Source organism: Eurosta solidaginis, chromosome 2, assembly GCF_040869045.1.
Source record: "Eurosta solidaginis isolate ZX-2024a chromosome 2, ASM4086904v1, whole genome shotgun sequence".
Classification (NCBI taxonomy): domain Eukaryota; kingdom Metazoa; phylum Arthropoda; class Insecta; order Diptera; family Tephritidae; genus Eurosta; species Eurosta solidaginis.
Genome location: NC_090320.1, coordinates 124,137,662 through 124,150,870, shown reverse-complemented (window position 1 = coordinate 124,150,870; position 13,209 = coordinate 124,137,662). Strand labels below are relative to the sequence as shown.

Sequence of the window (13,209 nt, the reverse complement as noted above, 5' to 3'; positions counted from 1 at the left end):
AGTTCCGACCAATTATCGCTGGCTACACTTCGCCCATAGCAAACATTGCGTCATGGTTGAGCGACTATTTCGGGTAACTTAAGAGTTTCGATAGTTTTTCAATCGAAAATTCATTTGAACTAATCGATAAGATTAAAACTGTGAAGTTGAATCCCAATGAGTGTTTTGCGTCGTTCGATATCACTTCCTACTTATCTAACATCCCAAGAAATGGTGCCTTGGATTCTTTACGTATCTGGTTAGACAAACAAAATATAAATCCACTGGTGGCTAGCGCCTTGTTCGAGTTGACCGTGGTTTGTATAAATCAATCTTTCTTCCAGTTTAGAGGGAAATTCTTTAAACAAATGGATGGTTTACCTATGGGTTTGAATATTAGCCCATTCCTATGCAACTTATTCATGAATACAGTTGAAGAACACCTTATTAAAAGTTCTATTTTCCCACGTTTTTATAGTCGATATGTCGATGACTGTATTGTTATTATAGAGAGAGAGAAAATACAGCAGACATTGAATTTATTTAACTCCATTAATGTAAACATCCAATTCACATGTGAGTTTGAAACAAATAATTAGTTACCTTTTCTGGACTTAATGCTGAAACATAATACCGACGGAGGGATCGTATTCGACATATATCGTAAGCCAACATCGACTGATCGATTTATCCCAATAGAATCGAACCATCACTACTCGCATAAATTAGCTGCCAAGGATAAAAGTGACATTTTGGACAATCCTGGAGTGTACTCAATCACTTGTTCTCATATAAATAACGACGGAGTAGAATGCGGTGCAAAGTACATAGGCCAATCGACGCGCACTGTACGAATCAGGTTCAATGAGCATTTAAAATACATACAAAGTATTGAGACCAAAAGTGGCATCGCCGAACATGCATTATCGAATCAACACTCGATAAGTGAAGACGACTGTAAATTAATTAAAATAGAATCTAATATCACTAGATTAAATATTTTAGAATCCCTACATATTTATGTAAATAAAAGTGTGTCAGTGAATCGTGATAGTGGCCCACTGTATACAAATCTTTACTCAGCTTTCCATTAAACTTCGTTTGATCCATACTTTATTATTACTTAATTTTGTTGTTGTATTATACTCTCTTTATGTCTTTTTGCATTTTCATTGTATTAGCCGATAATATTTGACAAATTTGGATAGGCTTACTTTGTTACTTCGTTATTTCTGTTGACAATGGTTAGTTGAAAACTAGCAACTGAAGAAGACACCACGCGAGTGTTGAAACATTTGTCTTGTAAAATAAAAACAAAAAACTTAAACGACTAAAAGGTGTTGTTTCACTTTCTTTACAGTCTTAAACGAGTAGAAAATATAGTAACGCGCCGGACGCCGCGCCGCCACGCCGATATTTTTTACATTCGGCGGCGGCGTTTATCGGCGGCGTATATCTCTACTCCAGAGCAATGAAAACAAGGATGGTAGTTGGCTATCGACGAAACGTTTGGCCTTATACGCTGATTCAATGATTGGTTAGTTAAACGTTTATCGCCAGGATTGAAAGTGGGTAATGGTGCATGACTGAGTAGCCCGCTGCTACGACGCTCAAGCCATGTATAAAAGTCTTTGCGCAAATTGGGTATACGATCTGTGGGTCTTACCATTTCCCACTGACTACGAGATATGTTATCTAATCGGGATTCAAGGAAGTTTAGTATTAATAAGTCGCGTTGCTCCTCTGCCCCTAACTGTCTTGAAATCATGCGCATGCTGTTGGGCGTAACGTAAAGACTTTATCTTCTGACACAGTTCTGCGCGAACTGCCACGTAAGTATCTTCAACCCTATGCTGCCTAGTTGAGTCCTCCGCTCTTTGTAATTCGCTTCGGGATCTTTGTTGCAACTCTCCAAATCTTACCTCAAATTTCTCCCATGCGGTAGTCAAAATATCGAGACGGGCCTTCATAATCTCAACATTCAGAGATTCTGCTGTCGCCGAGGCCAACCAATCTGACTGACGCTGAATTTGGGATACCGTGAACTTTAAATCAGCTCTAATACTAATGTCGTTTTCAACCTCCTGAGAGGTTGGGCTATCCATGGTGATGTCTACAGATGGCTCTACGCTTGTTGCCTGCCTCTCGCTTACCATCACAGTCTTTTGCCTTTTACCTGAAATATACAGAGATAATTTACGACTTTAAACACAGCATAAAGTAATCTGTAAATTTTCTATACTAGTTCCAACAGTATATATTCAATCGCTAATGCCAAATCTTACGCATCGGTAAACTACATCTGCTCAATTGTCTTAAAAATTGCACTAAAATTCCATGTGAAATAATCACAGAAACTGTTTACAATCGCAGAGGTATCCCTAAACGAAACGCCCTTATCTTCGCATTTTTTTATACATCTATGTATATTCTTTATCCAAATAAGTCGCAGACAATTCCCTAATTCATCCGTCAACTGGCATCTTCAACAATCTAATAATATTTGCAATTTACTATTTATTAATTAGAATTTTTTTTTTTTTTACAATTAGTGGTGCTACATTCATAAGCAATTCATATCCTCGAAAACCACATCAAGTCGCTGTTTCGCTTTACCTACGTGTAGCAATTTACGCCGGAAGTCGCAGCCTTACTCCAAACGTTATATAATTCCAAAAAAAAATATATATATATGATTCCACACATATGTGCATCTTCTGTAAATGACCAGAAGTCACATGTACCTTTTTATAACTACGTGCAATGCATATATATCTAGGGATATGTTAATGTAGTTGTCGCTGTCCTTGCAAATTCTTATACTAAGAAAATATATTAAAGACATTCAATAATCAATACAAGCGCCAAGATTCGCAGATATTTGGCAAATCGCACATTACACCTTTACTTTGGCTAACTAGCACTACGCACGCACCATTTTGGATTACTGCTCCAGGTTTATTTATCTTCTCCATGGAACGCTTCTTTCTTCCGTCCACTGACCGCGTCGTTGCAGACCTTTTTTGTACCTTTGACGCTGGCTTCGCGTTTTCTGCCTTCTTTAACTTCGGCATATTTTCTGCACTGAAATTAAATCATCTCTAATAATTTACATATTATTTACATTTATTCATGCAAACCTAATCCAGACAATCGAATCTAGTTCCAACAAATCGCACTATAATGTTTTTATATTAATAATATAATATATAAATTTGTATTTGCGGAATGTACAGCTGTATCTATTTTATGTATACGCTCAGAATTTTAAAAACTCGTTTGTATACCACAAAAATTAAATATCGAATGTGAGTCAAATTCATGATTCAATCACAAGGGGTTTGCTCGACAGACACATTTTTTGACAATTGCAGCCATTTTGCTCCCAAATCGAATTGACATCCGTTAACTGTGTTGTTTCTTTGCGAATTTTTGAAAAATATTAGTAGCAGAAATAGGAAGCATTTAGTTTACAAATACCCGATAAGTACTTAACTGCATAATTCCTTAGAACATTTATTTTAATTTTATGAATTTATTAACTATGCCATGATCTATTAATGTGGCTGAACATAGGTTTTATGAAAAGTACGGACACCAAGGAATCGTGCACTTTCGTAAACCTATGAATATACGAAACCTAAACTAATTCAAAATTTATCGTTCAACGTCAAAACCTCGACTATTAAATCGATTCACGTAAAAATGTCATTAGTAAATAATGGAGATGCCATAACGAAATGTACTCACTGGGCATGTTAACTTATTCAGATAAAAGTCTGGAACAGGAGTCTACTGCTAATACGCGTCCAAAAATATTGAGAGAGGTGACCTCGACAACAATAATCCTAAGGCGGAAGAGAAAAATTGTATCTCTAAAATTGTATCCCTGTCCGGAGATATTTGCAGTTGAAGTTGGCAATTTTCATGTGGTTGTTGTAATGTTTTCGTGCACTGAAAACGATTTTGTGTACAAAGGGATTTTGCACGCATTTAATTTTGATCCCACCTCATTGGTGGACCGGCCAGGGTAATTTTTTATAAGCTCGGCTGAAGGCCGCCAAAGCAACCCGGGGTCATTTTTCGGTTTTTCGTCAATATATTTTGAACGAGCTAAAATTTTGATTTCCGCCTTCGAGTTATTGTTGTCGAGGTCAATACGCGTTTTTTGACACTCCTCCCGATATTTATGGGCGCGTATTAGAAGTCGGCCTACTGTTCTATTAATTCCGTATGTTCGAAAATTCGTCTCTATCTTAGAATTTGGAGAATCGGTTTATATTTGGAATATTATGCATATTCGGACCTCGTGAGGTAGTATCAAATGAACGTATTCCGAATATTCTAAATTTACGGTTTATCCGGAACGCTTCCATGAATACTTAACGGAAAAGAGCTTTCCGAAATTTCAGCCTAAAAAGGTGAATACTCCCTGTGTAGCAGGACCCAACAAAAGCTTAACTCTTCTGTCAAAGTCAAGGTAGGTGTAAAGTTCTAAGACAATAAGCCATTTTCTTTTATTTTTGTTTTTGTCAGTTCATTGCGGCTGCTGAGTAGCGTATCACCCAATGTCGGCTGCCTGTTCAAAATCATGCTATCTCAAAATATTTTTCAAAATTTTCCCAATTCAGGATTTGTCACAAAACCGCCCTATATTAGAGTTAGATTGACGAACGATTCATCTCAGAATACTTTTCATTAACTACCTCTTATGACAAAATGCATTGCATTTTTAAATAAAATTCTAACGTACGGCATTCTTCCAAAAATTTCTGAAAGAAGGACCAATCCATCATAACACGAAATATTTAGACGAAAATGAATTATTTCCCCAAAAGCTTTTCGAATTTACAAATTTATTATCACTACTAATATACTACCGAAGATACTTGTCTACTACAATTTCGCTGAAGGGGATTGAATTATTCCCCGTTTTCCTTACTTCGTAAATGCAACCCGTCCAGATTTTTCAATTTGGGAGTGTCAAAGATCTGTCATCATTGAAGAACAAACCTCTAGTAATTGAATCATGAGTCAAATTCGCTTTTAATTCATATGACATGAAAAATGTCAAATTCATGTACATGTGCATATATATATATTCTTGCTCAATTCGTTTAAAATTCCTTAGAGATGCGGAAATATTCTCTGAGTATTATGAGCAATAACTTCTTAAATTCTAGAATATTCTTCACTCAATGGTAAAATGGAATGAAATCGAAACCACAACTCAATTATATTTCCACTCTGACAACTCGTCTTCCCCATTCGAAAATCACTCTCAATTCTACCATGTATACACATCTGAAAAAACACACCAAAGTCGCCGCAATGCTGAAATATAAAGTAAACGCAGAGATAAAGGCAAGAAGGCAAGCGCAGCAAATACAAAATGCAAAACATGTTGTGTCGTCGCAAGTCACAAGGCGCCGAAGCAATATATTACCTCAGAATACCATACATTTCGCCACAAAAATTAGTGCACTGTTTAAACGAGTTAACCAAAGTAGCCGAAATGCTTAAAATATAAAGCAAACGCAGACGCAACAAAGCAAAAGCCGTAAATATAAAACACAACACAACCAAAGTCGCAAGGCGCCGATGCAATTTATTAACTCTGACTAACATACATTTCGCCGCAGTGTTGAGCGCACTGTTCAAATGAGTTAACTTTGCTGCCAACAGAAGTGCTCTCAATATTCACCGCAATACAGAGCCAACTATGTACGACGACGCAACACAGCAACTCGCCGACGTTATGAGCAATAAGCTCAACGATTGAACTTTTCTGACAATCGAATTTTATCTTCGGATATAAAACACTCAATCTATTCGCCGAATTTCGCTATTCCATTTTTCTGACATATATATGTACATATAAAAGAAACAATACTCGCCTAATTTTACACTAAAACTTTTTCTATTTTATTTTTTCCAAATTTATTGCCGATAGCCCGAAATGAGTGTTCTGTAGACACTAAAACCTTCGGCTCGAAGGACCAAATTATGTATCCTTTTAAATAACAACACAGTTTGAATAGGTTTCATTTATACGCTTTATTGAAAATTCAGAATCTTGTTGCACAACCATTTCGCTACGCAGTTCACTCAATACTACTCTAATTCGCTTGAACACCTATTAAAAGAATTTTAAGCCCATACCAACATGGTTTTGTTTCTGGGCGATCAACCGTCACTAATTTGGTTATATTTTCAGAGTACTGTGTCTCAGCATTTACAAATGGATATCCAGTCGATACAATTTATACAGATTTTGCAAAAGCTTTCGATACTGTCTCAAATAATATCTTACTGAATAAACTCCAAAATTTATACTTTCATTCAGTTTTTCTAATGTGGCTTAAGTCGTATATCTCTAATAGAATTTCCTTTGTAGAAATCGAAAGTACCAGATCTTACCCCTTCATGGCCACTTCCGGTGTGCCTCAGGTTAGAGTTCTTGGTCCTATATTGTTTTTGTTATTTATAAATGATATTGGCGAATGTTTTAGTCATTCAAATATCTCCTTATGCTGACGATCTTAAGCTTTTTAAAACAATTTCGTGTCCAATCGATATTCTGGCTCTTTAATGCGACTTAAATCACCTTGCTGAGTGGATTTTCCTCTACATACTCACTATTAAGTACTGAACTCAATGCAGTTACTGAATTTCTGGATCGCGGTGTGCTTTTTGACTCAGGTTATTCTTTCGTTAACCATGTCAACTACACTATCCCTAAGGCCTACTCTAACTTAGCTTTTGTAAAGCGATATGCTAAAGATTTTAAAGATCCTTATACAAGGAAGATGCTCTATAAATCCTTTGTGCGGTCTAAATTGGAGTATGCTTCCATAATCTGGAACCCGATCTATGTCTCACACTCCCTCAGAGTGGAAAGAGTTCAGAGGTGTTCAATTAGGTTTTCTTTGCAGCCATTTCATTTTGATGAGCCTACACCATCTTACCCAGACCGGTGTATGCTTATTGATGTAAAGTCTCTAGCTTGTAGAAGGACTATTCATTCTTTAATGTTAATTTTTGACATCTATAGTGGCTTTATTGATTCTCCGGATCTTCTCGGGTTAGTAAACTTAAATGTACCTAGTAGGATGTTAATATCTACTTTACCTTTCCATACAAAATTTACTAAGTACAATTATTATAATTAGCCGCTAATGAGGGCCTTAACTGAGTGTAACAAAATCTTTAATAACCTTGATTTAGTATTTGTGATGCCAAGATCCTTATTTTTGTCAAAGTTTATATCTCCACCGTATGGCTTGGGTTCGCACCCAGGGCAAAGCAACATCAAAATTTTAGAAATAAGGTTTTTCAATTAGAAGAAATTTTTTCTAAGCGGGGTCGCCTCTCGGCAGTGTTTGGCAAGCGCTCCGAGTGTATTTCTGCCATGAAAAGCTCTCAGTGAAAACTCATCTGCCTTGCAGATGCCGTTCGGCCAATTTGTAGGGAAAATCAAGAGGAGCACGACGCAAATTGGAAGAGAAGCTCGGCCTTAGATCTCTTTGGAGGTTATCGCGCCTTACATTTATTTTATTTTTATATCTCATTACCATTAGTTTTTAAATGTATTTTAAGATAGTCCTTAGTACTACGTCAATATTGTTATCTAGTCTGCAAGGTCGATGTAACCATAGACTCAAATAAATGAATGAAGTGAAATGAAATGAAATACCCCGCGACAAAACAGTACTCGTTGCGCTAGACCTATCAAAAGCTTTTGATACAGTCAACCACGTCACGATACTGCAAAACTTGGAAGGGTCCTCCTTTCCTCAAATTCTCCAAACGTGGACCGCAAAAAAACTGTCTGGTCGGTGCATCGGTGTAATTCAGGAACATAACATCTAAACCCATTAGAATTAAACAAGAGGTACCACAGGCTGGTCTCCTATAAAAATGCATTTGTTTTACTTCTACATATCGAAGCTACCTTCGCCACCAAAAGGAGTCACTATTGTATCCTATGCCGATGACTGCACAATAATGGGCACATCGATGAGCTTTGTAATGTGGCCAGGAATTGAACAAGGGGTACCACAGGATGGTGTCCTATCCCCACTTTTGTTTAAATTATACATATCGAAGCTACCTTCGCCACCAGAAGGAGTCGCTATTGTATCCTACGCCGATGATTACATAATAATGGCCACAGGTCCAGCCCACACATCGTTGAGCTTTGCAATAAAATTCACAGCTATCTCCCTGACCTCTCCAGTTTTTTCGCTTCGCGATACCTAACGTTGTCAACGACCAAATAATCACCGACCTTATTTACAACATGTACACGACAAATGTCGACAATATTGGCGATCCGCGTCGATGGCATAGTCGGTAGCGTACACCCAAAAATATTGGGTGTGACGTTCGATCAGGATCTACATTTTGTCGAGCATGCAATCGCAATTGTACCTAAAATCCATAGCTGTAATAAAATCCTCAAAAATCTTTTGTCGGCAGCAATGGAGTAAAGACAAAGAAACGGTCATTACCACTTACAAAGCAATTGGCCGGCCGCTTGCAAGCTACACCTCCCCGATATGGTCGCCAAGCCTAAAGGTTACTCACTGGAAGAAAATACAGGCCTGCCAAAACACTGCTATCAGAACCGCAAATGGCTGTATTTTTATATCCCCAGAACACCACCTACACAATGAGACGGGAGTACTCCCAATTAAGGAGGGAAATGAAATGCTGAGCAAACAGTTTCTGTTGAAAACGCAGAAACCTGGGCATCCCAATAGACATCTGATTGAAGAGACCACACCTGCAGGGGCTTAAGATGTAATCTCCGTAAGCATTATGAGGAAATACGTTACCTGAGAATACAGCCGTATGAAACAAAAAACCACACACACGTCCTCTTGGGGCGCCAATTGTTCTGCATAGCAGAACTTCCTGGATAATTTGTATTTTTATTACAGCTGATTTTTGGAAAATATTACTTCGCAGTAGGAAAGAAATTGAACCTAAAACTCCGTTAGAATGACTCACTTTTATAATCTCGTCTGAAGATGTTTTTCCAAACTTGCGAGTGGCACTTCAAATACTCTTGACACTCTCAGTATCAATTACTAGCTGCGAACGGTCATTCAGCAAATTAAAACTGATTTTCATGGGGCCAAATCGCCTAAGTGACCTAAAATGTTTAAGTATGGAAAAATAAAAAATTTAAATGATAAATTTGATGATATCACTGACATATTTGCTTCCTCGAAGGCAAGGAAATTTTGTACATAGATATTAGTTTTAGTATTATATTATTATTAAAAATGTATTTGAGTATACTTATAGATGATATCTTCAGCCTGCAACTTTATTGGTTTATTAAATTTTTTATATAATTATAATTATACTGTTTTGGTAATATAGGGGGCGCCAAAAAAATATTTTCCCACTGCATAAGCTCAATTGACCTTAATTAGAATTTCCATAAGGTTAATTGGAACTTTGAACACGACAATGCAAACATTTCATGGCGGGGTGACAAACGGTTAGCGGACATAAGGCCATTTAACCTTGTGACTATTTCAAAGGGGTCACAAGGCCAATTTACCTTATAGTCATTTGAATTTGTCATAAAGTCAAAGGCCAGTTAAAGTCAACAGACGGCTAATAGACTTTAAGGCAAAATTTGGTGCAGTGACCATTTAGGAAATTTCCGTTTGCCATGTGTCCAATTCGGGGAAAAGACCATAACCATATTATGATTCGGGAGATTCTTATCGTCCGATATCTCTCCTATCGCCCGATATCTCTCCTATCTCCAGTAGCGTCTTTGGGTACAATTTGTGATCGGTCGCACCTGTTGGATGGGGCGAAGCATTGCTACAACAACAACAACAACCGTAACCATATTTTTACTGAAAAGCGACGAACACAAAAGCAAACGAGGTCCGAAGGATCAATTTTACGTTCTTTGCAATAGGAGTCAAATTAGAAAATATGAAAATTAGCGCCGCGAAATTTTTTATTCCAAATTTTTTCTAGGCGGAAACATTAATCTGTCAAAGAGTCAGGGTCCTTCTCGTAGAAGTATATGGCCTACTTCTGAACATACTCGAGAACATAAAAATGTATAAGCAAAATACATCGAATTAAAAAATTAAAAACAAATAATAGTTTTAAAAAACTAAAAAATACGCCTTTATAACCGAAATAACCGAAATAAAAATTAGAAAATAGTTTTAATTACAAAGATTTTAGGTTGCATTAGTAGGTGGAATAATTTTCCATACATAATTTACTTAATATTTAAGAATTCGTGAGCTTAAAACTGGCTTATAAGAATTGAATATTCAATTTTTATGTTTGTTTAAGAGAAGCTGAAAAGACATTTACTGGCATTTTGCGATGGTACCATTTCGAAAACCGCCACGTAGGCATCATCAGGCAATAATTGAATATTCAATTATTATAAACCGGTGTTAAACTTATGAATTCTTAAATATTAAGTAAAAATTGCACAAACCATTAAACAAACAAACATAAATATGTAAAACTGAGCCGGAGCTTACAAAAAAGGTTCTTATTCGCAAAGAAAAAGGAACTTCACATAAACAAATCTACATAACACACAAATCAATATAGAGACAGAATGCCTCAATTATGTTGTTCGTGTAAAAATGAGCTGAACTGAAATAAGCAAGAAAACAAATACAAGTAGGATAGCCTAGTGGTTAAGGCTACTGCAGTTTTACCATGTGATTCGCGGTTCGAATCTCGGTGAAACCTTTGATAACATTACGAAATTTCCTGGTGATAAAAGGTGCTATTATCTCATTATACGAGGATTTTTGTTGCAGCCCATGTGGTTGTTCTTTAAGCCCGTGCTTTTGTTAGAATTCCAGGGTGCTTGGCGCACTCAACTAACGGTGGTAAAGAATAAAAACAACAAATTCTATGTATAATAATTTAATATAATATAATATGTAAAATATACATTTTACAAAAATAACAAACTTGGTCTTGAAGACAACAAATTAGTATAATAACTAATTATTTACAGATTAGTAAAACCAAACATAACATTAAATACTTTCAGTCTACGGAAAAACCACCTTCCCCGGAATTCTAACAAAAGCAAGAGCTTAAAGAAAAACCATATGGGCTGCAGCAAAAATCCTCGTCTAATGAGATAATAGCACCCGAATAGCGCATCAATTGACGGTGGTAAAGAATAAAAACAAGAAACAGTAGAAAACGAGTTAGAAAGAGAAACTTGCAAAGTGCATTGATGGCCTGATGCGTTAAAAACACTAAGCCTTCAATGTGTGGATCGCTGATGATAAACCGTCATGGGTTTTGAAATAGTCGGCTATGCGGTCTATGAACTTTGTTTTTTCTACTTTACTCGTTTTCTATGTATAATTATTTAATATAATATAACTTGTAAAATATACATTTTACAAAAATAATAAAGGCGGTCTTGAAGACCACAAATTAATATAATAATTAATTATTTACAGACCAATAAAACCAAAACATAACATTAGATACTTTCAGTATACGGAAAAAGCTCCCTGGAATCCTAACAAAGCAAGAGCTTGAAGGAAAACCATATGTTCTGCAAGAAAAATCCTCGTCTAAAGAGATAATAGCACCTGATTGGCGCACTCAATTGACGATGGTAAAGAATATAAACAACAAAGAGTAGAAAACGAGTTATAAAGAGAAACTTGCAAAAAGCATTGTTGGCCTGATGCGTTAAAAACGCCAAGCCTCAATGTGTGGATCGCTGATGATAAACCGTCATGGGTTTTGAAATAGTCGGCTCTATGAACTTTGTTTTTTTCTAATGTACTCGTTTTCTATGTATAATTATATAATATAATATAACTTATAAAATATACATTTTACAAAAATAATAAAGGCGGTCTTGAAGACAACAAACTAATCTAATAATTAGTTATTTACAGACCAATAAAACCAAAACATAACATTAGATACTTTCAGTATACGGAAAAAGCACCCTGGAATCCTAACAACGCAAGAGCTTGAAGGAAAACCATATGGGCTGCAACAAAAATCCTCGTCTAAAGAGATAACAGCACCTGATTGGCGCACTCAATTGACGGAGGTAAAGAATATAAACAACAAAGAGTAGAAAACGAGTTATAAATAGAAACTTGCAAAGTGCATTGATGGCCCGATGCGCTAAACGTCAAGCCTTCAATGTGTAGATCGCTGATGATAAACCGTCATGGGTTTTGAAATAGTCGGCTATACGGTTTGTGAATTTTGTTTTTTTCTAATTTACTCGTTTTCTATATATAATAATATAATATAACTTGTAAAATATACATTTTACAAAAATAACAAACTTGGTCTTGAAGACAACAAATTAATATAATAATTAATTATTTACGGACCAGTAAAACCAAATATAACATTAAATTATTTATGGCAAATTATTCCACCGTCTACTAATGTAACTTAAAATCCTTGTTATTAAAAACTATTTTCTAATTCTTAGTTTAGTTAGCTATAAAAGCGTAGTTTTTTGAAACTGTTTTTTATTACTGAATTGTGTGTTGTAATTACAACACTAAACACACTAAACAACACAACTAAATTTTTTCTTATTGAGATTCCTTATTTTTTTATTTATTTCAGATGTCTTATAATCGTCAATCGCTTAAGTGGCAAAATGTTAAAAATAAATGCAGAACCTGGATTTTTTACGGAGGTGTTCACGGAATTGAAGTCGTGTGGACATATATTATTAAACACAAATGCAAGATCCACATGTACCAGTGCTTGAAGTACCAACTACCGATAACTATCGCCTGTTTGGAGTGTAAAGCTGCAAACTCATTTAAAAATATTATATGGAAGGCAAAGAACTATTTAAATATCTCCCTGAAAGCAATGTAATAAAAATCAACGTAAAGTATTTGCTTTGTTTGTATCCATTTTGTAATCTTGATTTTTGCAGTAATACGTGCACTACCAAACTGAATTAACAGTAAACATAAACAAAAATCTTGTGCCAAGCAGATTTACACTCTAACCCGCCGATATTTATGTTTAGGATTTTATTTAAATTACACTATTTTTTTTCAAACTTAAGTGAAACAAGTTTCAGACGGTGCAAAACGAAAGTTATGCATGTGTTCTTCTACTGAATTTTGTTAATCTAGGGACCGATTACTACCATTTTACGAAAGCCGAGTTTGTTATATTATGACAGGTATAGATACATAGCCT

General features: G+C 35.8%; 1 protein-coding gene across 5 annotated transcripts in view; it reads left to right on the top strand.

Moving 5' to 3' along the window:
• Cdk5alpha (Cdk5 activator-like protein) overlaps positions 1-12,895 on the top strand; it is a 700,666-nt gene extending 687,771 nt beyond the window's left edge. For all 5 annotated transcript variants that reach the window (XM_067769660.1, XM_067769658.1, XM_067769661.1 and 2 more), the window contains one exon: positions 12,616-12,895. In XM_067769660.1, the coding sequence (XP_067625761.1) occupies positions 12,616-12,763 (148 nt within the window). In that variant the 3' untranslated portion in view covers positions 12,764-12,895. The remainder of the gene's footprint in view (positions 1-12,615) is intronic.
• Positions 12,896-13,209: the final 314 nt, after the last annotated feature.